The sequence below is a fragment of the Oncorhynchus mykiss genome, chromosome 13 (assembly GCF_057628025.1).
Source record: "Oncorhynchus mykiss isolate SJ-2025 chromosome 13, ASM5762802v1, whole genome shotgun sequence".
NCBI lineage: Eukaryota > Metazoa > Chordata > Actinopteri > Salmoniformes > Salmonidae > Oncorhynchus > Oncorhynchus mykiss.
In genome coordinates this window covers 17063128-17090000 of record NC_143034.1, presented here as the reverse complement: position 1 = coordinate 17090000, position 26873 = coordinate 17063128, and the positions used below count along the sequence as shown (strand labels likewise).

The window sequence follows — 26873 nt, the reverse complement described above, 5'->3', positions numbered from 1 at the left end:
GATGTCAGAATAGATGAATAGTGACTAAAGGATCAAAAAGAGGAGGATGAGAAACTGAACAGAGAAGTAGATTAGAATGTAATGAGAAAGAAGGGAAGGAAAAGGCTAGAGGGGAAGACGTAAATATCAGAGAGCAGGAGAGGATGCAGGGAGAGAAATATGGAGGGATAGTGAAAGATACAGGTGGGAGGAAAGAGAGAGAGGGACGGAGGGCTAGAGAAGGTTAGACAAAGAGGGGGGTGCAGAGGAAGAGAGAGACAGTAGGGACCAGAGCTGAGTGACAGAGATAATTAAAGCTCATGTATTATTCAGGAGGAGAGGAGAGTGAGTGGGGCTATGACTGCATGTGATGCTAATATCACAAGCTGACGTGTGTGTGCGCGTGACTCCGTGAGTATGTGTGTGTGCGTGCCTGCGTACGCACGTACATGCATATGTGTGTGTGTGTGTGTGTGTGTGTGCTTGCCTGGGAAATAGATAGAGACAGAGAGAGGGGGACCTAACAAAGATTATAAAGTAGAGGCAAAAATATAGTGTTGAAGTGGGTAGACAGAATAAGAAAGACGTTCAACAAACAAACAGTTTGAAGGATGTTGCTAACTAGGGCTCGCGCAATTGCTAACTGGCGTCAGCGCAATGACTGGAAGTCTATGGGTATCTGCTAGCATGCTATTCCATTCATTGTGCTAATGCTAGTTAGCATTGGCATATGAAACCACCTCTAACTTGCTTCATACTGGACACAGAGACATTAAAATGGCATCCACAAGTTCATCTGACTCTGGGGAAGTATCCCTGACATGATCCCTTTAAGTGAAAGAGACAGCTACATAAAGTATCCCTTTAAATGAAAGAGACAGCTACATAAAGTATCCCTTTAAGTGAGAGAGACCGATACATAAAGTATCCATTTAAGAGAGAGAGACCGATACATAAAGTATCCCTTTAAGAGAGAGAGACCGATACATAAAGTATCCCTTTAAGAGAGAGAGACCGATACATAAAGTATCCCTTTAAGAGAGAGAGACCGATACATAAAGTATCCCTTTAAGAGAAAGAGACAGCTACATAAAGTATCCCTTTAAGAGAGAGAGACCGATACATAAAGTATCCCTTTAAGTGAAAGGGACAACTACATAAAGTATCCCTTTAAGAGAGAGAGACCTATACATAAAGTATCCATTTAAGAGAGAGAGACCGATACATAAAGTATCCCTTTAAGAGAGAGAGACAGATACATAGAGTATCCCTTTAAGAGAAAGAGACAGATACATAAAGTATCCCTTTAAGACAGAGAGAGACAGATACATAAAGTATCCCTTTAAGAGAGAGAGACAGATACATAAAGTATCCCTTTAAGAAAAAGAAACAGATACATAAAGAGAGACAGATACATAAAGTATCCCTTTAAGACAGAGAGAGACAGATACATAAAGTATCCCTTTAAGGGAGAGAGACAGATACATAAAGTATCCCTTTTAGAGAGAGAGACAGATACATAAAGAATCCCTTTAAGAGAAAGAGACAGATACATAACAGTATCTCTTTAAGGGAGAGAGACAGATACATAACAGTTAGTGTGGGAGAGATGATACTAGATCAGAGAGCAGCACAGTTCAACTCCACAGTTCCTTCTGTGTGGGTGGAGGACCAGTCACGACACACACACACACACAGAATTTGACCATACACACACAGTGAGCCAAAAAGTACCTCCTTACGACATCATAACCATTTTATTTTATTCATCCACATATTGTCACAATATCATAGAAGATCCATGGAGGTGCACAAGATGAACAAGCACAACACTTACTGACATCACAGCTGGTTACAATAACATCATAACCAATAGCAGGAGAGAGAGAGAGAGAGAGAGAGAGAGAGAGAGAGAGAGAGAGAGAAAGAGAGAGAGAGAGAGAGAGAGAGAGAGAGAGAGAGAGAGAGAGAGAGAGAGAGAGAGATAGAGAGAGAGAGAGAGAGAGAGAGAGAGAGAGAGAGAGAGAATAAAATACATTTGACATTTGCATTGGGCGTGTAATACCCAGACAGGCACTTTACAACCATATGTCAATGGTGAAGTGGGGGGAAGGACACCTAATAATCCGGGTACACTTTTCTTCACTACACCCCTCAACTCAACATCAGTGTCCCAATGTCCCTTCTGTACCCACTTATAAAGCAATTCTGTGAAGGTAAGATCAAGCTAAATACACATTCTTTGAGGTGCGTATTCATTTTGGCCTTTGTGGGGTGAAGCGCACCATTCAATAGTTCATATTGTTGTACGTTTTTGTGTTGTTGCTGTCTTGGAAACAGGACTATTTAGAAATCTGACCTCTGACCTCTAATTTTGAAAAAGCTTTTCTCATGCATACAGATATACATTCCATTCCATCAGCTTTACATTAAAAAAAACATTGAGACACAAATCACTTTAAAGGGCGAATCTGCAGTTGAAACAACAACAAAGTGGACACCCTGCCACAATGGATGTACCAATCACTCAACAGATTGCCTCTTTAAGTCAAGCAGATGGATGTTATGAATCTAAGAAATCAATTGACGTCTTCATTTACATGATCCATGCGACTCACAACAGCTATCTCTATGGCAATACGTTGTGCTGGGCCGTTACAATTGCATCTTTGTGAGAGGTTTTGTGAGTCGCAACAGGTTTGTCTGAAAGCACGTAACACACACATAGAAAGAAGACCGTGTTAGAAAAATAAACATTGCTGCAAAGAAAATCAACAAAATGCGTGGTAGAAAAAGCAGTCCAGACGCTCACTTTTACCGAGCTGTTGTTGATCACAAACAGTAGCAACACATCTCCAAAAGCAGAAGAAAATCCCTGTTCCAAAGTTAGAAGCACAAGCTTCAGAACACGTGATGAGATGTGATGTGATGAGGCGTGGTGTATGTAGCTCTTCCCTGGGGGGCTGAGAACCCCCCACCCCGCTCATCTCATCTCATCTCTAAATCAGAGGGGTGAAAAAAAGCAGCACCTTTCCCTTAACATCTCCCCACATGGCCGCGTAGCTAAAGCTAGCCTGGGTGTTGTTCTCAACAGCTGTAGCGCTGTTGATGTTAACACCTTCAGTGGGTGAACAACACCCAGATAACAACACTCCTACTCAACTAATCTCTAATTCCCCTGATCCCAGACCCTCCGAAAGGCTTCCTCAAGCACACCCACCCTCTCTTGGAAATAGCAATGCCCCTTTAAAACAACTCAACTGACTCTCCATCTCTACCCCAGTTTCCCATCACACAACCCCTGCCCCAGAAAAACACCTTAAACCCCCCTCTTATGAGGAGCATCAACAAACCAACTACCCTCACTGGCCTCACTGAGTGGCTCCCCTTTATAACAACCAAGAGACCCCTCTACCAACCCCTCTAACCCCTCACTGTTTAGGGCTAGAGCTGGGGTTGGCCCGGGGTGGCTGGTTGCAGGGGTCCACAGCCTCCTTGGTGGCCCCTCCGTAGACCTCCACGTCCTGGTCTGTCCAGGGGGCCACGTTGCCCAGTGTGCCCAAGGAACAGGCAGCCAGAGCGGATACTTCAGCAGGCTTCAGGACCCTGTCCCACAGGTTGAACTGGGAGAGCTCCCCAACCAGGGCCTGGGAGGCGTCGAAACGACCGCCCAGCGTGTCCTAGAAAGGAAATATAATATGATAGAGATGATAGAGAGTGAAAGAGAAAGAGAGAGATCAGGGACTCATCCACCCACCCAGCCAGCCAGCCAGTCACCCAGCCAGCCAGCCACCCTGCCAGCCAGCCAGCCACCCAGCCAGCCAGCCAGCCAGCCAGCCACCCACCCAGCCAGCCAGCCACCCAGCCACCCAGCCAGCCAGTCACCCACCCAGCCAGCCAGCCAGCCACCCAGCCTGACAGAAAAGTCTGGTTCCTCTCAAGGTTTCTTATTACCCTTCTATCCCTCTATCACTCCACCCCATCCATCTCTCCATTCCTCCACCCTCCACCTCGACCCCACCCTTCTCACTTCCTCTTGCCACAGGATAAGCCACCCCCCCTCAATCTCTCATCCCTCCACCCCTCCATCCTTCCACCACCCATCACTCCATCCCGCTAACTCTCCACCCCTCCATCACGCCATCCCTCTAACACTCCACCACCCATCACTCCATCCCTCTAACTCTCCAACTCTCCACCAGACCTCCATCCCTCTAACACTGAACCACCCATCACTCCATCCCTCTAACTCTCCACCCCTCCAGACCTCCAACTCTCCACCAGACCTCCATCCCTCTAACTCTCCAACTCTCCACCAGACCTCCATCCCTCTAACTCTCCACCCCTCCATCACTCCATCCCTCTAACTCTCCAACTCTCCACCAGACCTCCATCCCTCTAACTCTCCACCCCTCCAGACCTCCAACTCTCCACCAGACCTCCATCCCTCTAACTCTCCACCCCTGCAGACCTCCATCCCTCTCACCCACCTGCTCCTGCCCCAGAATGAGCACTCCTCCTGGCTTGATGGGGTGCCATGCGGCCAGCCCCTCTCCGCGCCCCTTCAGCTTCCCCCCCTGGTAGGCCTTCCATACCCCGTCTCTGAGGGTCCAGCTCAAACATATGTGCTCCCACACACCCTGGGCAAGGGACAGGGGCAGCTGAGCCACCTAGAAGTGAGGGGAGGGACATTTAGCTCAACCACCAATCAGTCGATCAATCAATCAATCAATCGACCAATCAATGTTATTCATAAAACTATACAAGTATGAACAATAGGAGGAGATAACTGATATGTTTCAGTAATGAATATGATAATGACACACACACACACACACTCCTACCTTGTCGTTGATAAGAAGCTCTACAGGGTTGTGTATCCCCTGCAGCAGCACCAGCTCGTTGGGTTGTCCCGGGACGGAGTAGGAGAAGGGGGTGCCGATACCCCCCTCTTTCACCTTGAGCCAGACGCAGGCGGTGAAGGCATACATCTCAGGCATTTCTCTCCGCACCAGGCCGTACATGTATCTGGTCCTCACGGGGAACGAGAGGACATAGCCGTCTGGATAATTGTACTCTGTCAGACCTGAAGGAGAGATGGAGAAGGAGGGGAGAGAGATGGAGAAGGAGGGGAGAGAGATGGAGAAGGAGGGGAGAGAGATGAGAAGGAGGGGAGAGAGATGGAGAAGGAGGGGAGAGAGATGGAGAAGGAGGGGAGAGAGATGGCGAAGGAGGGGAGAGAGATGGAGAAGGAGGGGAGAGAGATGGGGTAGGAGGGGAGAGAGATGGTTGTTACATGTACTTGGTCCTCATGGGGAAGGGTAGGACATAGCCGTCAGGGTGGTTGTACTCTGTCAGACTGAAGGAGAGGACATACTGTAGCCGTCAGGGTGGTTGTACTCTGTCAGACTGAAGGAGAGGACATACTGTAGCCGTCAGGGTGGTTGTACTCTGTCAGACTGAAGGGTAGGACATAGCCGTCAGGGTGGTTGTACTCTGTCAGACTGAAGGGTAGGACATAGCCGTCAGGGTGGTTGTACTCTGTCAGACTGAAGGAGAGGACATAGCCGTCAGGGTGGTTGTACTCTGTCAGACTGAAGGAGAGGACATAGCCGTCAGGGTAGTTGTACTCTGTCAGACTGAAGGAGAGGACATAGCCGTCAGGGTGGTTGTACTCTGTCAGACTGAAGGAGAGGACATAGCCGTCAGGGTGGTTGTACTCTGTCAGACTGAAGGAGAGGACATAGCCGTCAGGGTGGTTGTACTCTGTCAGACTGAAGGAGAGGACATAGCCGTCAGGGTGGTTGTACTCTGTCAGACTGAAGGAGAGGACATAGCCGTCAGGGTGGTTGTACTCTGTCAGACTGAAGGAGAGGACATAGCCGTCAGGGTGGTTGTACTCTGTCAGACTGAAGGAGAGGACATAGCCGTCAGGGTGGTTGTACTCTGTCAGACTGAAGGAGAGGACATACTGTAGCCGTCAGGGTGGTTGTACTCTGTCAGACTGAAGGAGAGGACATACTGTAGCCGTCAGGGTGGTTGTACTCTGTCAGACTGAAGGAGAGGACATAGCCGTCAGGGTAGTTGTACTCTGTCAGACTGAAGGAGAGAGGGAGGGAGAGATGGTTTACATTTGGCTCTGGGAAACAGATAGTAGTAGTAGTTGTAGTAAAAGAAGAAGTTACCGTTTTGTCCTTCTGATCTACTTTGCTTTCCAGCAAATCTGGGCTCAACTTATTTGACCTTCTGTTAGTTCCCTATAGTACCCCTCCTCCCTCCTCCCTCCTCCCTCCTCCCCCTTTCTGTTCCACTCACTCTGTTCCAGCTCTGCAATGCGGTGGTGTAGAGTATCAATCCCTTGGTCTATCTGTTTGTGATGTGTCTGTGTCTCCTTCCTCAGCGCCTTCCGCTCTTTCTCCAGCATCTCAATCTTCCTCTCCAGCTCTCCTTCCAGGTCCTTCCAGGGGCCTCCGCCTCCTCTGCTAGGGCCTCCAGGGGCCTTTCGGCCCCCCGAGGAGACACTACCGCCTCCTGTCGTTGATGCTGATGACGGTGACCCTTGAACTTTAGTAGCGATGCCACTGCTGACGCCCACACCGGCGCTGGGGGATGGAGTCTCAGCGGAGAGGTTCAGGGCAGCAGGGCCGATCTCCAACTGTGAGAGGAGAGAGAAAGAGAAGAGGAAGGGGTTAGCATGGAGGGAGAGAAAGAAAAGAGGAGGTTGTGGAAGAGTGAGTGATAGTGCAAGGAGGGAGAGACAGAGAGAGAGAGACAGACAGAGAGAAAGACAGAGAGAAAGAGAAAGAGAGACACAGAGAGAGAGAGAGAGAGAGAGAGAGAGAGAGAGAGAGAGAGAGAGAGAGAGAGAGAGAGAGAGAGAGAGGTGCATCAACAAAGTACTGAGTAAATAGTCTGAATTCTTAATGTATGTAAATGTAATATTTCAGTTTTTGTATTGTGTTTAGATTGATGAAGGGAAAAAACTATTTCATCCATTTTAGAATAAGGCTGTAACATAACAAAATGTGAAGGGGTCTGAATATTTCCCGAATGCTCTGTATCTAGTTATTTTGTGAGGTACAGATTTACAAATCATGGGAATGTGTCATATGCAATGCAGACTTTGACTCTCTCAGAGGTTTGTGTTGCTAGGCAACCCCCCTTGCAATTAGCGGGGCAGGATGGCTCCCTCCATAGTTAAAGCCAGGTTGAGAAATGTGCTAACAAATGTTTGTGCTTTGAAACTAAATAAATATTGCACTCTGACCCACTAAACTTACTTGCTAGATTCTAGATATTGTTGTTAGACCACTATGTGGTGTAGTTTTATTGGACTGTTCAGTTGTTATTGGTAAATAATGAATATTCTAGCTTCTGACATGACTTACTGCATCTTTAAGAAAACAACGAAAAGACAGGCAGGCAGATAGAGATAGGGTTAAAGTGGAGAGAGAGAGAGAGGAGGTGAATAGAAAGGAAGGGAGAGAGAGAGAGGAGGTGTAGGTGAAAGAGGAAGGATGGAGAAAGAGAGACAGAGAGACAGAGTATGAGAGAGAGAGAGAGAGCAACTAAGTACGAGTAAAGTGAGAGGGTTGCGACAAGAGAGAGCAACAGGAGACAGACACACACACAGAGACATGCACACAGACATACACACAGACAGACAGACTGAAAGAGAAGATGGGAGGCAGAGAGAGCAAGAGAGGGAAAGAGAGAGAGACAGAGAGAGAGAGAGAGAGAGCAAGAGAGGGAAAGAGAGAGAGAGAGCGAGAAAGAAAGAGAGAGAAAGAGAGAGAAAGAGAGAGAGAGAGAGAGAGATAATTGGCGTGAGGAGAGATTGAATGCCTGGACAGCTATAGACTACATACACACTCACTGTTCCTGGACTGTGCAGTATGTTATAATGCACTGGGAAATGTTAAGTGTCTCAAGCAATAAAATAGCCTCTCTTACATCAGACTGACTCTCCCTCTTTCCATCTCTCTTTCCATCTCTCTTCCTCTCTCTCTCTCTCTCTCACCCTGGCTATCTTCCTCACCCTCCCTAGCCCTCTCACCTCTCTCTCCCTCTCTCTTTCTCTCATCCTCTCTCATTTACTCTGTCCTTTCTCTCTCTCTCACTTTCTCTCCCTCTCTCCCTCTCTCTTTCTCTCATCCTCTCTCATTTACTCTGTCCTTTCTCTCTCTCTCACTTTCTCTCCCTCTCTATCTTCCTCACCCTCCCTAGCTTTCTCACCCCCCTCTCTCCCTCTCTCCCTCTCTCTCTCTCTCTCTCTCTTTCTCTCTCTGACACGTACACACTCAATACCTTTAAGACAGCAAGCTACAGCAAAAACACAGGTGTACACACACACACACACACACATACACAGTATGGCTTAAGTCTCAAGGTCTCTCCTCTCTTCATCCAGCATCCCTTCATATTTTATTGATGTGGACGGATGTGGATGTAAGAGCTGCGTGGTGAGGGGGGAGAGATAGCAAATGAAAGAAACTATATCCCCTTGCACTGAGGGAGCGGGTGCATATAATGATGCTGATGAGAGAGGCTGTGAGTTGGATGGATGGATGGATGAATGGATGGATGTGAAGGAGAGGTGGAGGAGGGAGGGAGTCAGGGATCCTGATGTCTATCAAGTCAGGAGGGAGGGAGGAGGGAGGGTCGGGGTGAGTTAGAGGTCCTGAAGTCAATCAAATAATTGATGTCATTAGGATATTCTAACCGTTAGGAATACTAGACCCATGGTCATTTACCTCGTTATCACGTGATATAGCCTATGCCTCGCCCCATGCATCACGGGCGCGCCAAGTGGGGGTTCTGGAATTGGGACGCCTCTGTTTCCGCGCTGATATTGTAGCCTATTTGTTGCATAAGGTTGAGACGTTGGGTTGTGCAACATGTCTGTCTGTCGGTGTTGGATATTACTAACAATTGGTGGCGACATGCTTTTCATTATTTTGGATTATCTACTGAAAGATTCACTTTGTTTGGGGGCAAGCAATCAGTAACCATATAGTCATATTGCATAAATCTCCCTTGATCATATAAATAATACATATGCTAACCGTAGTAGCCTATAGGCCTCGCTCAGTGACTGACTGGAGATGATCAAGACATTATAAAACACACTGGGACATATAGGTTAAACCTATCAAAAGCGCCCCTCGAGGCGCTAACGTGTGTTATACGCTCTCCCAAGGCGCTAACGTGTGTTATACGCTCTCCCAAGGCGCTAACGTGTGTTATACGCTCTCCCAAGGCGCTAACGTGTGTTATACGCTCTCCCAAGGCGCTAACGTGTGTTATACGCTCTCCCAAGGCGCTAACGTGTGTTATACGCTCTCCCAAAGGCGCATTATCTCTACTGTTGAAACTTTTTACAAAATTAGCTTATTCATATGTTTGCTTATAGCTAGTTTATATCGAGACTGTATATGACTACAGTCTGTGGCTTTGGGCTATAGGGTAAGCTATACTCAATATTCACCCAACCCACCTCCAGTTTCTCGATGCGGTCTTTCAGGTTGAGAATGGCCCTCTCTAGCTCCTCCACGGCTCTAGCGGTCTGCAGCTGCACAGCGGCCGATGAGCTCACATCATCCCCGGCCATGAGTCGGCGGTTGCCCACCCAGGCCCCCAGGCTCCTCTCGGAGTGCCCCGGACTCCCGTCCTCCAGGCCGGTCTCGCACTCCGATAGTTTCCCCGACAGCTCACGGATGGTCCGCTGATCTATGAGTATCTGGCCGTTCTGCTGCACCACCGTCTGCCGGAGGTCGTCCGCGGTGGTCCGGAGGTAGCTCCAGTCTTCATCCACATAGAGTGAAGGGTCGTCCGCCTGCTGCTTCATGCTCTTGGCCTTGCATTCTCCGGCGGGAATCGGAGTGCAGATGAGCCGGCTGAAACTGAACTGTTTCGGCGCCCCTCCACCACCACCGGTCACCTCCCCGGGGCTGAGCTCGTTGAGAGTGGAGGGACCCCCCAGCCCCAAGCCGCCTCCTCCGCCGCCCTCGTAGGATTCAGCACCATGGAGAGCGCCCAATGGACCGGCGTGAGCCACCGAGTCCAGGGAAAACAAGGGCTCAGCAGACAGAGTCGCGTTGTCGGACAGGTCCTGGGGCGCGGCAGCTTTCCGCGGGTAAACACTGGCGATGATGCAGATGACCGCGCCGAGGAAGACCACGGAACCAGCACCGACCAAGACTACAACGAACTTCATAGCGGCAGCGCGGCGAGATGGGCTAAAGCGATCGATAGATTAGCCTATAAATCAGAGATCAAATTCAGTTGGAAAGATAGATTCTACTGAAAAACAAGGTCAGTTTTTCCCCCTCACAATCTATGAAAATGCTATAGCCAACATCACTCGTGCGATTTCATAATCCGCTCCTCGATAGCCTATCAGTTGATTAATCTACCTGCTTTTTCATATGATTAAATAAAACGAATAACCTAGGCCTATATTATAATACGCGATCACCTAAAAAAAACTCCCAACGCGCAGATAACAAACGACATTGGTTGACAGACGCGTTTGTTGCGTTTTTCTCTAAATGTAGAAATACCGATTGTTCTGTCAGCGGGCCTAAAATCGAAAGACCGTCTCCCTCTCTCGGTGTTGCTAAGCTCCGCTCCTGTCCTCCGTCCGTAGTTACTATGGGAACCGTGACAGAGTAGGCGGGGAGACAGACGAGGGAGTGGAGGGTGTGTATGTGTGGGATGCGTCATTGGAGGTGAAGAGGAAAATAACATTATAAACACCATCTAATACGATAGAGGCGTGTGTGTGTGTGAGAGAGAGAGAGAGAGAGAGAGAGAGAGAGAGAGAGAGAGAGAGAGAGAGAGAGAGAGAGAGAGAGAGGCCAAAATACTACACCCGTTTATGGATTGTGTGTGTGTATGTGCGCGCCCCCAGCAGAAGTGTGTATGAGGCATACATCCTCTATTACCAGACCGGAACATAAACCACTTCGACACGATATCCCCCACGCACATCACGAGTCTAGTCTAGTCTGCCTGGACACTATACTCCAGTAAATCAAATCAAATTCAACGTTATTGGTCGCGTACATATTTTGCAGATTTTATCGCAGGTGCAGCGAAATTGTTATGTTTTTAGCTCCAGCTGTGTAGTAATATCTAACAACACAAAACAATACAGTCAAATCCCCGCACTCAGAACAGCCTCACTCTGTCGTGGCATGGACTCTACGTGTTGAAAGCGTTCCGCAGGGATGCTGGCCCAAGTTGTCACCAATGCTTCCTGTAGTTGCGTCAAGTTGTCTGGATGTCCTTTGGGTGATGGACCATTCTTGATACACACAGGACACTGTTGAGGGTGAAAAACTGCAGTGTTGCAGTTCTTGGCACAATCCAGTGGCCTGGCACCAACTACCACAGCTGTTCAAAGGCACTTAAATATTCTGTCTTGCCCATTCACCCTCTGAATGGCACACATACACAGTCCATGTCTCAATTGTCTCAAGGCTTAAAAATCCTTCTTTAACCTGTCTCCTCCCCTTCATCTATAACCTGTCTCCTCCCCTTCATGTACACTGATTGAAGTGGATCTAACAAGGGAAATCAGTAAGGGATCATAGCTTTCACCTGGATTCACCTGGTCAGTCTACGTCATGGAAAGAGCAGGTGTTCATAATGTTTTGTGTACTCAGTGTATGTATATGATGGTGGGCATAGACAGTATATGTATATGATGGTGGGCATAGACAGTATGGACAGTTTATGTATATGATGGTGGGCATAGACAGTATGGACAGTGTATGTATATGATGGTGGGCATAGACAGTATGGACAGTGTATGTATATGATGGTGGGCATAGACAGTATGGACAGTGTATGTATATGATGGTGGGCATAGACAGTATGGACAGTGTATGTATATGATGGTGGGCATAGACAGTATGGACAGTGTATGTATATGATGGTGGGCATAGACAGTATGGACAGTGTATGTATATGATGGTGGGCATAGACAGTATGGACAGTGTATGTATATGATGGTGGGCATACACAGTATGGACAGTGTATGTATATGATGGTGGGCATAGACAGTATGGACAGTGTATGTATATGATGGTGGGCATAGACAGTATGGACAGTTTATGAATAGAGAAGGTGTACCGCAGTAGTTAGGATAAGCCTTGACTAGAGTACATGATATACATACGAAGTGGGTAAAACAGTATGTAAACATGATTAAAGTGACCAGTGTTCAATGACTATGTAATTAGGGCAGCAGTCTCTAAGGTTCAGGACAGAGTACTGAGGGCGGCTAGTAGTGACTATTTAACAGTCTGAAGGCCTGGCGATAGAAGCTGTTTTTCAGTCTCTCAGTCCCAGCTTTGATGCACCTGTACTGTTTCCGGGTTCTAGATGGTAGCGGGGTGAACAGGCCATGACGTGGGTGGCTGAGGTCCTTGATGATCTTCTTCTTCTTCCTGTGACACCAGGTGCTGTAGATGTCCTGGAGTGACAGCCATCACACTAGGAAGTCCCATCTGTCCAGTCCCTAAACCACAATGGGAGGCCAGCCAGAGATGGGGAGAGGAGAGAGGGCGAGGAGAAGGGAGGATGGGCTGGTTCTGGGAGAGAATGGAGGAGGAACAGGGAGACCAAACTAGAGAGGACTGAGGCCATCCAGAGGAGGACTGGCTGGGTTTGGGAGAGGAGGGGGGACCATGGGTCGCCTGCCAGAGTATGGGCTGGGCTGGATGGGGTTGGGAGAGCAGGGGGGACCATGGGTGGCCTGCCAGAGTATGGGCTGGGCTGGATGGGAGAAGGTGGTAGAGAGTTGAGGACATGGATGCTAAAGGGAGATGAAGGATTGAAGGTGAGGAGTGTGGTAGAATAGGACAATAGTAGACAAGGCATACAAATCGAATCACAATTTATTGGTCACATACACATGGTTAGCAGATGATAATGGTCACATTACACATGGTTAGCAGATGTTATTGGTCACATACACATGGTTAGCAGATGTTAATGGTCACATACACATGGTTAGCAGATGTTAATGGTCACATACACATGGTTAGCAGATGTTAATGGTCACATACACATGGTGAGCAGATGTTAATGGTCACATACACATGGTTAGCAGATGTTAATGGTCACATACACATGGTTAGCAGATGTTAATGCGAGTGTAGCGAAATGCTTGTGCTTCTAGTTCCGACAGTGCAGTAATATCTAACAAGTAATCTAACAATTGCACGACAACTATCTTATACACACAAATCTAAAGGGGTGGATGAGAATATGTACATAGAAATATATGGATGAGCGATGGCCGAGCGGGATATGCAAGGTGCAATAGATGGTATAAAATACAGTATATACATGTGATACATAAGATATGTAAACATTATTAAAGTGGCATTATTTTGAGTGGTATTGTATAAAGTGACTAGTGATCCATTTATTAAAGTGGCCCTTGATTGAGTCTCAATGTAGGCAGCAGCCTCTCTGAGTTAGTGATTTCTGTTTAGCAGTCTGATGACCTTGAGATAGAAGCTGTTTTTCAGTCTCTCAGTCCCAGCTTTGATGCACCTGTACTGACCTTGCTTTCCTGATGATAGCAGGGTGAACAGGCAGTGGCTCGGGTGGTTGTTGCCCTTGATGATCTTTTTGGCCTTCCTGTGACATCGGGTGCTGTAGGTATCATGGAGGGCAGGTAGTTTGCCCCAGGTGATGCGTTGTGCAGACCGCACCATCCTCTGGAGAGGGCCGTGCAGTTGCCATCATACCAGGCTGTGATACAGCCCAACAGGATCCTCTCAATTGTGCAATCTGTAAAAGTTTGTCAGGGTTTTGGGTGACTGTTGCGTCTTCTTCACCACACTGTCTGATGTTTGTCTGTGATGTGTACACCTAGGTACTTAAAACAGGTCGTGGGACCATGGGAAGAGAAGCTGCTGTCTTTTCTCACAATAGTGTGTCCACAAATATTCTCTCAACTTCTGTGTTCCGTGGCTAACCCCTGAAGTCCACCAAAGCCCTAGAAGCACAACCATCGCCCCAACCTTCATCTCTTCAAACCTTTTGAGAGTGCAGGCTAAGAGCAAAAATCCTGCCCATGTGACCTGTGGTAACAGTGCCACCATGTGGACCATCAGGGAACTACAAGCAGTGGTCTGAGCTCAGGCCAGTTTCCCCAGACCTACTACTCTAAGTCTAGGACTAGGCTTGATCCGAGCCCTGGAAACCAGCCATAGAGAATCAAATACAACCTTCTCCTACAGTTGAAAGCCAAGATTCCAGATTGAATCTTAAAGCGATAAACACACAAGAATCAGCATATAAAGAGGTCAGAGAACTCCTCTGTAAAGAACTGAAGAGATGAACGACAAAAGGAGCAGTCTTGGAGGTGTTTTTTATTAAAAGCCTCGCACAACAGAACATATACAGAAAGCAACAACGAACGAATGTCAACATGACCACGCTCACCTTACCTGTACAATAAGGGCTCGCAAAACATGCTTCAGCTACATTATCACAACGTTACCATCGACATTATCCTCGTCATTATCATCATCATTATTACCATTAAACAACAATTCAATGTACATCATTCATATTACCAATATTACGAGACACAAACTGCAGTCTTGATACACATTTATAATTCATTAAAAATCTGGGGTTTTCCATTCTTATCAAACCCATATTGGACATGAATCAAAAACAACAATAACAATCAACGGTAATTATTAAAGAAGGTAAAGCTTACACATTACGCTTCATTCAAACATATATAATGAGGTACATAAGCAAAAAGCCCTCGAAATGAACCAGTTTACATGGACAAACATTTCATATTGGATTCTTCAGGTCGGCTTCTTGTCATTACATTAAAGTGCCAATGACATGGCTCTTGAAATTACATCCAAAAATAAAACAAAAGAAATCTAGAGCCCTGCTTGGTATAAATGTAGGCCACTATGTCAAGTTGTGCTACCTATTTATATCAACTGTTAAATCACCACCAAGAAGTACATGAACACTCCTTCTACTGGCTTAACCAATGAGTCAACAGAATCTACTGGTTTAGCCAATGACAGGCAAGAGAATCTACTGGTTTAGCCAATGACAGTCAAGATAATGTTTTTATCCATTAACAGCTGAATGAAGATGTGTTTGTGGTAGGATGTGTATTATTATCACAGTATCAAAGACTAGACGACAATCAACCATCGATCTAATACAGTATACGGACCAGATGCAGTGGAGTTGGAACTGAGCAGCTATAAGGCAACACATGCTTTTAAATATTGTAATAATATTGTACAAATACACCAGACAGAGAGAGAGAGAGAGGGGGGCCCTATAGAAACAGGGGCAGCACCAGAAGATGGTCAGATCTGGGACCAGGATATCAGAACGTCAACACAAACTGGGTCAGAAGGCCATTGAGAGGTTTGGACTACAGGTTATTCCACAGATAATATCTGGTAGGTAGGTACAGACATGATGCAGAGAATATCTGGTAGGTACAAACAGAAGTGTTCCCGGTGGATAGGTTACATACTACATCGTCATTACTCCCACTCCATGCAGTCCACAGCTTAAATAATTAGAGAGTCCGTTTAGAGTCTTGACTGAGGTTCCAGGAATACTGGACATTCCGGAATCTTGAAGGCGACAGCGAGTTAAAGGCAGGCGTTGGAACATGGCAATAAGAAAAGCAATAACTTAACTTTCTATGCTTTCCTCGCTTAGTTGTATTCTTTTTGCAGCTGAATTAACGTTGTGCGTGCATATAAATATATACTTATATCGGCCTGTGCATTCGAGAGAGAGAGAGAGGGGAAAAAAAGAAGGGCTTGTAATTCACATGTGGATATTGGATACGGAAATTATACAGAATAGGGTTGTTGTCAACAATGGAGTCAAGTGCGTTGCTAAATATCTCAATGTAGAAATGCAGTATTGCCGAAGCCCAACAAAGCAAGTGCAACGTCATTTCATCACCTCATTTAAACCTTAAAGAGTTGGACTTCCAATGGAGAAAATGGGTATAAATATGAACAAATAACAAACACTTATCGGTTGTATGAATTTCCCTACAATAAAGATTGAATTGAACGTTATTATGACTGACGGTATCTGTTACCAGCCTCCAAACAGTCACGGTTAAGAGAGTGGACATGAATTGAATAAACTTTATTGATCCTCAGAAGAGAAATCACGCTGCATAAAGATGGACAATCAGCATTGTTACAGATGTATATTGCACGCCCTGCTCTTAGCTTCTTATAGTTCTGTTCAAAAAAATAACGCTCTTCTTCAATATTCAAATGGCCTGAATTTCATTATTATTGGAAGTTTTTTTTTAACCTTCTGTGTTAATATAGCATTACTCCCTAGCCTGGTCCCAGACAATGACCACAGGAGTTGGCCAAGAAAGCACAAACACATCAGGGAGCCAGGCTAATTCATTCATCTCCACTTCTTTGATCTCTTCCTATGGCTTGGGTTGTGGGGGGTTCTTCAGTTGGGGTGAGGAGGAGGTGGTATTTTCTGGGTGTATTGGTTGGGGGGAGGAGGGGCGGGATGAGGGGGAGGGGAACTCTTTGATAGTGACGGTGAGGAGGTTGGTGGTGACGTCGGTCACGACCACGTTGGCGCTGCTCGCCACCATCTCCGGGTGCCAGTCGGGGTCGCCCTCGGCGGGGACCCTCTGAGGGTTGGAGGTCAAGGGGCAGGCTCTGGCGGCAGGGGGGTGAGGAGGGGAAGCGGTACTGACGGAGGGCGGCTGGCGTTTCTGCCGGCGCCGACGGCGAAGCTTCCTCTTCCCCTCCTGAGGTGAGGAAAGGTCCAGAGCATCAGCATCATCCTCCTCTTCATCAAAGGAGGAAGAGGAGGAACCGGAAGCAAAGGAGAGGGAGGGGAGGAGGGGGTTTGGTCCTTGTTCAGCGTTCTGGTTCTTCTGGAGCTCTGGGGGGTGGCTAGGGGTAGACTGGGCAGAGGAGGCCAAAGCCTGGGTGCTCAAGTTGGGAGCCGACCCAGAGGCAGAGGCCCCAGTGGCGGGTCCGGGAGGGGTTGGATGGTTCTGGGCGGGTGTGGTGGATCCACTGGAGCTGGATGGAGAGGGGGGTGGCTGGGTGTCCCTAGCCCCTGAGGTCCCTGTGCTGGAGCCTGTAGCTGAGTGTGGAAGGTGTAGAGGTCCGGGGCCGCCACACTGGAGACCAAACGGCTTCCCGTACATGGGGAACCCCAGCATGGGCTGGAAGGGCCGGTACGGAGCCTCTCCACTCCTCTTCCCTATGATCCTATTTCGGGAGGGGATGTTCTGACGACCCCCTTGGAGGGACATGGAGCCGGATGGCGCCCTCCGGTTACCCCCGCCGCCCCTTCCTCCGCCTCCACTTCCTGGTTTGTCGATGACCTTGAGGTTTAGGATGATGCGACCCCGTTTGACCTCGCGTGGTTTGACGCGACGATTGAGGATGCGGACGGTCTCTGAGAAGGGGGAGACGGGGGGCCGCGAGGGGAACCCACTGGAGCCGGAGAAGGCCAGGGGGTCGGGGCGAGGTAAGGGGCGGCGGGACATACTAGTGCAGCGGCGAATGTCTTTCTTCAGCTTGTGTGTCGCTGCCAGGGAGTTGAGTTTAGGGGAGGGCGCTGGAGAGGCGGAGGGGAAGGAGGATGGAGGGGCTCGAGGAGAAGAGGAAGAAGTGGAGCGAGGCGCTCGAGGGGTGGAGGTCTCCCTCTTCTGGGCTCCACGTGCCTGAGAAGGGAGGAGAGGAGAGAGAAGGTGAGAGATGAAAGTAAAGTGAGTCGTAAACTCAAAAGGAGAATCTCATCATCAGAACTTCCAGAAGGAAACGTTTGGTCTTGTTCTTACATTCTCATTGGGACAGGTACTATATCAGCTAGTCCTAATTCTGCTGTGGTTCTGATAGTGGCACACAACAACATCCAAAACAATACCTTGGCAGGAAGGTTTTTGGGTTTGGGTCCCCGCTTCTTTGGTCCGTGGAGTTCTCTCTCACGCTCTCTGAGGGAAAAAACAAAGGGACAACAGTGAAATACGTTGAAATACGACCCTAGCCTGCCTGGATACAATAGGCTGGGGTGGGTTGAATTGGGATTGAGCCAATTATTGAAGTAATAACATCTAGGCCTCGACTGATACAGTTCAAAGCCAACTGAGGGAGACGTTTATTAATGTAACATCCTGTTTCTCATACATCCCAACTTCCAGTTAGACAGGGATGATCAAAAGACCCGGGATGGCGTCCCAAAAATCGCACCATATCCCCTACGTAGGGCACTACTGTTACCCAAATCTCTATGAGCTCAGGTCAAAATTAGTGCACTATAATCGGCAATAGGGTGCAATATGAGACAGACTGGGTGTGTGAAAGCAGAACAGCGGACCCCAGGACGACTAGCTAGCGGTTGGTTGCTATGGCGTCAGCTAATAGGGATCTGAATGAAGAAAAAAATTAAAGAATAACAGTTTGACGTTTGTTTGACTAAGACTGAACACAGAGACAGAGAGAGAGACACACACACACACACACACACACACACACACACACACACGGGATCATTTTAGTTCCATGATCCCCTGTAAGCAGCAGAGTGCTTTGAAGTGTGTTTGGCAGGAAGAGACAAAGAGAGGACTTGGACAGATATAAGACCTTTATATATAGACGGAGTGAAAGAGAGGGAGAGAGAGAGAGAGAGTGCAACAGAGGGAGCAAGGAGAGAGAGAGAGAGCAACATAGGGAGCAAGGAGAGAGAGAGAGAGAGAGAGAGAGAGAGAGAGAGAGAGAGAGAGAGAGAGAGAGAGAGGGGAGCTGGGAAAATGAGGGGGAACAGGAAAACTGATGTTGGGATGAGAGAGAATTGTGTTACCCTTTTTGACAATTTCTCAAATGTCCTTACTGTGTCATAAACATCACTTCTCTTAAAGGAATTGAATAATGTGTAAGAATTGAAATACTGTTAACTGTTTCACTCACTTCTGTTCAAATCCTGCGATCAGTCTGTCATCCAGGATATTCTCTTCTGGTTCCCAGGTACTGTGTCTAAAGCAAAGAGGTGGCACAATGGTTTTATCTCTACATTTACATAACTGACATTCCACTCCATGTTTGGCACAGGACACAGAGTACAAGGAGTGGAATGTTAGCACAAAACAGGTCTGGATTTCAGGCTAACATTTTCTGGTTATGGTATAAATTGGAGACTTATAAGTCTATGAAAGATGTAGCTACTAGGATAGATGTACTATAAAACACAACATGTCTCTTCAGACAAGGTGATTGCTGGTATGCAAAGACTCTGAATTATTTTTTTAGTTAGAAACACAATCACTTACTTCAGTGCCCATCCTTTCCATTTCACTAGGTATTCTAGGCGAGACTGAAGAGAGAAAGGTACAGAGGAATGAGGAAAAAGCCCAAAAGTGTTCAATACTGTATTCAGCCATTTTATAGCTAGTGTAAGAGCAAAAATGGCTTCTTATTATCTAGTTATTCATGAATACTAAGATACATATTAACAGTAACGTATTACTCTAAATAATACGTAACTCAATACATTGAGTAATATAAATTGGCTCAGTTCTGATTAACACGTTGGCTGGTATGCCTGTCTTGTTTTGTAGTTTTAGAGGGAAAAGCTGCTACAAAACACTACCATCAAGCAGACACAGACAGGCTGGCTAGCAGATTAGTTCCACTGGCATCTGGACAAAACATTCACTCAAGCTAGAGAGGGAATAACTGATTTAGCTGCTATGTAGCTAAAGTTAATAATGACACACCGTCGACTTGAATGTATGGTTTGGCGAGCTAGTTTATGGTATGTGGGGTGCAATCATATATTTATAGTCTAGCTGTCTGGGTAAAAAGTCAAAGACAAAGCATAGATTTGCATTTGACGCAAACCCGGCCTTTATTTTAATTGGCATTGCTAATTAGCTAAAGGTTACGTTGTCTTTACACGCCGACTCGTTTGTGTAACGTTAGCTATTTTTTACGATTCACTGCAAACCATCAGCACAGCACACTTGCTAGCTTCTCGGCTAGCTAAAACGGCTTGCTAGAGAAGCATCCGCTTGCTACTAGCTACAGCAAGGCCTCCCCGTTGTCATTAAAAAACAGATCCTCGGTTCTCGCCCTCGAAGCACGCCGCGGAGACCCTCGCCCACGTCTGCTCTTCTGCAGCGACAAAAAACGGCGGCATGCTCACCTTGCGAACGCGGCGTTTCAGAATGGCTTCCGCGGCGAAAACGCGTTCTCCGACCGCAGAGAGCTCCATCTCTCAACGCCCGACTGCTCTCTCGGTCCAGACGACCAACTCCACTGTCTGGTGGCAAGACCAGAGCAGACCACTTTCTCTTTCCCCCAAATCTGTCACAGTGGCAGCAGACAACACACACTACACCCGGAGGCAGGAGAAGAGAGGAGCTCTGTCACGTGGACGGGGTCAGCCCCTTCTGGTTGTCCTGGCAACGCAGGAGGCCTCGACAAGATGCAGAAAGGGCAGGAGAGCGTTATTCGTCCTGAGTCTTGTTCTGGAGGCAGCTCTGCAGAGTGGTCACTAACTGGCACAGCCACCAAGTCATACAACCTGCTAACCTTAACATACCTTAAGTGCACTTTTGTCCTGTGCATTTTGCCTTTCCTGATTTCAATGGTAGTGAATGAGCTAGCCTGTTCCCAAAACTGTTATTGTGCTGCCTTGCCGACTTCTATAGTCATTGTTTAGCGTGACAGTGACCATAGGAGTTGGCAAGACAGCACAAACCGGCAGGGACAAGGAGGAGTCTTGGACACAAATAATCTCTTTGTGTTTTAACGACCTTTTGTTACAGAAGAAAAAGGAAATGGCGGGCTGCTACCAGTAATTTAGGAGCAGTGGAGCACTCTGTTATTGTTGGTTATTTTGCTAATGACAGAGAGAGAGAGGTTAAACTATACTGAACAAAAATATAAAACGCAACATGTAAAATGTCCCATATTTCACGAGCTGAAATAAAAGATCCCAGAAATGTTCCATACACACAAAAAGCATATTTCTCTCAAATGTTGTGCACAAATTTGTTAACATCCCTGTTAGTGAGCGTTTTATCATTTATCAAGATTATCCATCCACCTGACAGGCGTGGCATATCAAGAAGATGATTAAACAGCATGATCATTACACAGGTGTACCTTGTGCTGGGGACAAGGTGTAACCACACCAGCCCAGGTCCTCCCCATCAGGCTTCTTCACCTGTGGGATCATCTGAGGGGGAGGGGTGCTGAGGAGTCTGTAATAAAGCCCTTTTGTGGGAAAGACTCATTCTGATTGGCTGGGCCTGGCTCTCCAGTAGGTGGGCCTAGCTCCCAAGTAGGTGGGCCGATACCCTCCCAGGCCTACCAAGGCTGTGCCCCTAACCAGTCATGTGAAATCCATAGATTAGGGCCTAATTCATTCAATTCAATTGATTGATTTCCTTATATGAACTGTAACTCAGCAAAATCTTTGAAATTGTTGCATGCTACATTTATATTTTTGTTCAGTGTGTATACATTTAGAAACAGTGTGTCTGGAAGGATCAGCATAGCAGCAAGGTCATGCAGAAGACATATTCTATTTTATTGTATTCTATATTATTGTATTGTAGTGTATTCTATTGTATTGTATTCTATGATATTTTATGATATTTTATTGTATTCTATTAAATTCAATGTTATTGTATTTATTATATTGTATTATATTGTATTGTTTCTATTACATTTCTGTCTCTGGAAAGTAGATCATGTGCAGATGAGTTGCGTTTAGAGGAAAGAGTTGTTGTTTAAAAAAAGATGTGCAATCTGATCAAGTCAACTTTTCTCACAGGAGAGCCTTCCCTACTATTTGAACTGTCAAAATAGATCAAGTTGGCCATTACTCTCTCATCCTCAGCTCAACCCTGGCAGTGTGTCCTAGCCTTAGATGGAGTGAGAGTTAGAATACCTCATGACCATACAATTTACCAAGAGTTTTCACTAGCACAGACTGGACTATGTTGCAGGATTCATCTGATGGCATTGAGGAGTTTACCACATCAGTCACCGGCTTCATTAATAAGTGCATCAATGACGTCATCCCCACAGTGACTGTACGTACATATCCAAACCAGAATCATTGGATTACAGGCAACATTTGCTCTGAGCTAAAGGCTAGAGTTGCCACTTTCAAGGAGCAGGACACTAATTTGGACGCTTATAAGAAATCCCACTACATCCTTTGACAAACCATCAAACAGGAAAAGCGTCAATACAGGACCAAGACCAAATTCTACTACACTCGCTCTGATGCTCGTCGGATGTGGCAGAAATGGCAAACTATCATGGATTACAAAGGGAAACCAAGCCACGAGCTGTCCAGTGATGCAAGTCTACCAGAAATACCTTCTATGCTCACTTCGAGACAAACAACGCTAAACCATGCATGAGAGAACCAGCTGTTCCGGATGAATATGTGATCACACTCTTCGTAGCTGATGTGAGTAAGATCTTTAAACAAGTTAACATTCACAAGGCTGCAGGGCAAGATGGATTACCAGGACACATTCTCAGAGCATGCACTGACCAGTTGGCAAGTGTCTTCACTGACAGTTTCAACTTCTCCATGACCCAGTATGTAATACCTACTTGTTTCAAGCAGGTCACCATAGTCCTTGTAACCTGTCTAAATTACTATTGCCCGTAGCACTCACATCTGTAGCCATGAAATGCTTTGAAAGGCTGGTCATGGCTCACATCAACGCTATCATCCCAGACACCCTGTATCCACTCCAAATCGCATACCGTCTCAGCAGTTCCACAGATGATGCAATCTCTAGTGCACTCCACACTGCCCTTTCACATCTGTACAAAATGAACACCTCTGTGAGAATGAGGTTCATTGACTACAGCTCAGCGTTCAACACCATAGTGCCATCCAAGCTCATCACTAAGCTAAGGATACTGGGCGTAAACAGCTAACAACTGCAACTGGATCCTGGACTTCCTAACACCCCCCCCCCCCCCCCCCCAGGTGGTGAGGTAGGCAACAACACATCCGCCACGCTAACCCTCAACACGGGGCCCCCTTGGTCCCCTCCGGTACGCCTTAATCACCCACGACAGCTTGGCCGCTCACGACTCCAACGCCATCATTTAGTTTGCGACGGTGGTAGGCCTGATCACTGACAATGATGAGACAGCCAACGGGGAGGATGTCAGAGACCTGGCAGTGTGGTACCAGGACAACAATCTCTCCATTAAAGTCAGGAAGATAAAGGAACTGATCGTGGACTACAGGAAACGGAGGGCCGAGCACGCCCCCATCTACATCGACGGGGCTGTAGTGGACCAGGTCGAGAGCTTCAAGTTCCTTGGTGTCCACATCACAAAGGAATTATAATGGTCCACAGAAACCAAAACAGTCGTGATGAGGGCACGACAACGCGTCATCCCCCTCAGGAGGCTGAAAAGATTCGACATGGACCCTCTGATCCTCAAAAAGTTATACCACTAAAACATTGAGAGCGTCTTGACTGGCTGCATCACCGCTTTGTAAGGCTACTGCATGGCATTTGACCACAAGGCGCTACAGAGGGTAGTGCGGACGGCCCTGTACATCACTGGGGCCGAGCTCCCTGCCATCCAGGTCCTCTATACCAGCCGGTTTCAGAGCCCTAAAAACTGTCAAAGACTCCAGCTACCCAGTCATATAGACTGTTCTCTGCTACTGCATGGCAGGCGGTACCGATGCACCAAGTCTTGAACCAACAGGACCCTGAACAGCTTCTACCCCCCAAGCCTTAATAAGACTGCTAAATAGTTAGTGAAATAATTAAGCAGTAGCTACTCCGACTCTCGGCATTGACCCTTTTTGCACTCTTTTGACTGATCACATACGCTGCTGTTACTGCTTATTATCTATCCTGTTGCCTAGTCACTTTATCCCTACCTATATGTACATATCTACCTCAATTACCTTGTACCCCAGCACATCCACTCGGTATTGGTACACCGTGTATATAGCCAAGATATCGTTACTCATTGTGTATTTATTCCTCATGTTATTATTTTTCAAATGTTCTGTTATTTCTCTATATTTTTTTGCATCGTTGGAACGGTTCCATAAGTAACCATTTAACCGTTAGTCTACATCTGTTGTTTTTGAAACATGTCACTAATAAAACTCGATTTGAGAAGTGCAGAAAATGTACCTGGAGAACAATAAACTAGAATATTCTATTCTGTTATGTCTACCAAAAAAACTGTTACAATCTGTGACGCAGATCCAGGGTCAGATTTTCTCTCTAAATCCTCTAATTAACCATTTAGAGTGTGAATGAAAAAGCCTGTAGTAGGCCGCTCCGTCCGACACACATTCAGTCTGTGCGCTGTGTCCCCTCTAATTTATTGGTTTTCTAAAATTGGTGTAGGCAACGCCTTCCAATGCGTGTTCACTGATTGGTGTAGCTCACATCAATCAAGCTTTGCAGCAAGGTTGGTTGAACGCCAGCTGGTTGTTGATGTTCTATCAAAAGTCGTCAGTCACTGGTGGAGAGGAGTCGCAGTAATCAGGTAAGGTTTATGATCAGCTCCTTCCTAAACTAAACCGATTATCGTAGATAAGAGTACAATGAAAGTTAGCATAAATGCGTTTGTTTCCGATTGAAAGAATATTCATTCAGTGTCAGTTCTCTTTCGCGATTCTGCCCTTGACTGTATCGGTCGCTAAGCGAAGCTAGCTATGTAATGTGTGCCAAATTGATTCAGAGACTGGACTGAGAGAGTCATACGCTTTAACTGGCAGGACTCGTGAATTGCATGAATGGCACCGCTTGTTCACGTTGAATAAGGAGCCAGACAATGCCTTATCATTCAAGAGATTTGCAATGGAAACAGACTAAAGGCAAAGCAATTCCACATTGACTCTACAAGCTGTGGCAGTTTTGAAATAACTTTTGCTTTCAGTTTTTGATTGTCAGTCCCCTCCCCTCCCCTCCCCTCCCCTCCCCTCCCCTCCCCTCTGTCTTTAGTCAAGCAAAGCACATAATGCTGCTTAGCTATGCAGTTGGGACATGGTTGTCTCACAAGGGAGTGGGTGGGGACCAAATGCTGGGCTGGGTTCAAATACTATTTTAAATACATTTTGATTCATTTACCTGTGTTCAATTGAGCTTGTCTGGTGAAATGGAACCAACAGAATAGTCCCAGATGTGTAAAACCCACCCATTTGGGGTTGGCATTACAGACACGCTGAAGTGAATGCTCAAAGTATTTGAAAGATTTCAAATAGTATTTGAACCCAAGTCTGATTGCATCACTGTTGTTGTTCATAGACCAGAGAGAACTACTCAAGATACCAGATCAGGTAAACATAATTTTGACCTTTGTACACAGATTCATATCTTGACTGTTTGCAGTAGGAGTGATTCCTCTCAAAACTAGAACCAAGACAGACCATGATTTTGGGGATTTTCACAAAATGTAATCCATAGAAGAATTGGTCTCTATTTTCGTGAGGAATCACACAATACGTCTTGCTGATTTCCATCCCTGTCTGCATCCCTTATCTGTCCTTGCTTGATTCCTTGCATCCTTGCATCCTATCTCCTCGCCTAGGCCTAACTCTCAACTGTATTGGAGGAGGAGATCCAAGGACCCTCCCCTCAAACCTTCTACTCCAATGGGTTTTGAGAAGGAGGCAAACAGAGAATGTGAGGTATTGTGGAAGAATGAAATGAGACAGAGCCTGTTCCTTCCTTTCTCTCTCCTCTCTGTACCCAGGCCACCACCATGCAGTTTCTAAGGGGAGTCATGGAGACTGTGTCCGCCGTCTCCAACCTCTTCTCCAACCCCTACCGCGTCAGGGAAGTACCACTGTCAGACTACAGCGGAGGGGGGAAAGTCAAGCTGAAGGAGGAGGGACGTATGGTGCTGTACAAGAACACCCCTTGTCAGAGTTGGGACTGCCTGCTCAAGTGCCCTGATACGCCCACAGTCGCCTTGAGGTGGGTTGGGGGGCAGAGAGAGTGGGATGGGAGAGGACAGGAGGAGAGTGTGATGGAGGGAGAGGAGGATGGAGGTGGAGATGCCTGACTAGAGCCCCTCTTTGTTTACGCCCACAGTCGCCTTGAGGTGGGTTGGGGGGCAGAGAGAGTGGGATGGGAGAGGACAGGAGGAGAGTGTGATGGAGGGAGAGGAGGATGGAGGTGGAGAGGCCTGACTAGAGCCCCTCTTTGTTTACGCCCACAGTCGCCTTGAGGTGGGTTGGGGGGCAGAGAGAGTGGGATGGGAGAGGACAGGAGGAGAGTGTGATGGAGGGAGAGGAGGATGGAGGTGGAGAGGCCTGACTAGAGCCCCTCTTTGTTTACGCCCACAGTCGCCTTGAGGTGGGTTGGGGGGCAGAGAGAGTGGGATGGGAGAGGACAGGAGGAGAGTGTGATGGAGGGAGAGGAGGATGGAGGTGGAGAGGCCTGACTAGAGCCCCTCTTTGTTTACGCCCACAGTCGCCTTGAGGTGGGTTGGGGGGCAGAGAGAGTGGGATGGGAGAGGACCGGAGGAGAGTGTGATGGAGGGAGAGGAGGAGGATGGAGGTAGAGAGGCCTGACTAGAGCCCCTCTTTGTTTACGCCCACAGTCGCCTTGAGGTGGGTTGGGGGGCAGAGAGAGTGGGATGGGAGAGGACAGGAGGAGAGTGTGATGGAGGGAGAGGAGGATGGAGGTAGAGAGGCCTGACTAGAGCCCCTCTTTGTTTACGCCCACAGTCGCCTTGAGGTGGGTTGGGGGGCAGAGAGAGTGGGATGGGAGAGGACAGGAGGAGAGTGTGATGGAGGGAGAGGAGGATGGAGGTGGAGAGGCCTGACTAGAGCCCCTCTTTGTTTAC

The 26873-nt window shown here is 47.2% G+C and overlaps 3 protein-coding genes across 21 annotated transcripts in view; 1 reads left to right on the top strand and 2 right to left on the bottom strand.

The window, feature by feature from the left end:
- Positions 1–1720: 1720 nt before the first annotated feature.
- On the bottom strand, positions 1721–10711 carry nptxrb (neuronal pentraxin receptor b). The gene is made up of 5 exons (XM_090195477.1): positions 9476–10711; positions 6295–6634; positions 4824–5065; positions 4470–4649; positions 1721–3659 (listed from the first exon to the last, which is right to left on the bottom strand). The coding sequence occupies exons 1-5, from the start codon at positions 10193–10195 to the stop codon at positions 3411–3413; spliced, it is 1731 nt and encodes a 576-aa protein (XP_090051603.1). The 5' UTR covers positions 10196–10711; the 3' UTR covers positions 1721–3410.
- A 3645-nt stretch (positions 10712–14356) lies between these two features.
- On the bottom strand, positions 14357–20773 carry cbx6a (chromobox 6a). Its single transcript, XM_090195482.1, has 5 exons — positions 20206–20773; positions 19331–19374; positions 18972–19037; positions 17932–17998; positions 14357–17728 (listed from the first exon to the last, which is right to left on the bottom strand). The coding sequence occupies exons 1-5, from the start codon at positions 20272–20274 to the stop codon at positions 16463–16465; spliced, it is 1512 nt and encodes a 503-aa protein (XP_090051608.1). The 5' UTR covers positions 20275–20773; the 3' UTR covers positions 14357–16462.
- Positions 20774–24127: 3354 nt separating this feature from the next.
- The window catches only part of pla2g6 (phospholipase A2, group VI (cytosolic, calcium-independent)), a 33782-nt gene continuing 31036 nt past the window's right edge, over positions 24128–26873 (top strand). For 8 of the 19 annotated variants that reach the window (XR_016485704.1, XR_016485703.1, XR_016485698.1 and 5 more), the window contains exons 1-2: positions 24140–24566; positions 25776–25999. Coding sequence is in view for 11 of the 19 variants with exons in the window: in XM_090195430.1 (XP_090051556.1) it covers positions 25785–25999 (215 nt within the window). In the remaining 8 variants the exon portion in view is untranslated. Of the gene's footprint in view, positions 24567–25327; positions 25360–25610; positions 26000–26873 lie in introns of all 19 variants that reach the window. The other 11 variants (XR_016485701.1, XR_016485699.1, XM_090195426.1 and 8 more) reach the window with 5 other exon arrangements.

Excerpts from the sequence above, each read along its gene's own strand:
- nptxrb (XM_090195477.1), bottom strand. The coding sequence starts at position 10,195 with ATGAAGTTCGTTGTAGTCTTGGTCGGTGCTGGTTCCGTGGTCTTCCTC. Across the intron at positions 6,635-9,475 it reads ACCGCATCGAGAAACTGGAG|TTGGAGATCGGCCCTGCTGC; the intron begins GTGGGTTGGGTG and ends CTCCTCTCACAG. Across the intron at positions 3,660-4,469 it reads TCATTCTGGGGCAGGAGCAG|GACACGCTGGGCGGTCGTTT; the intron begins GTGGGTGAGAGG and ends TTTCCTTTCTAG.
- cbx6a (XM_090195482.1), bottom strand. The coding sequence starts at position 20,274 with ATGGAGCTCTCTGCGGTCGGAGAACGCGTTTTCGCCGCGGAAGCCATT. Across the intron at positions 19,038-19,330 it reads TGGAAAGGATGGGCACTGAA|ACACAGTACCTGGGAACCAG; the intron begins GTAAGTGATTGT and ends TCTTTGCTTTAG. Across the intron at positions 17,999-18,971 it reads ATCGCAGGATTTGAACAGAA|AGAGCGTGAGAGAGAACTCC; the intron begins GTGAGTGAAACA and ends TTTTTCCCTCAG.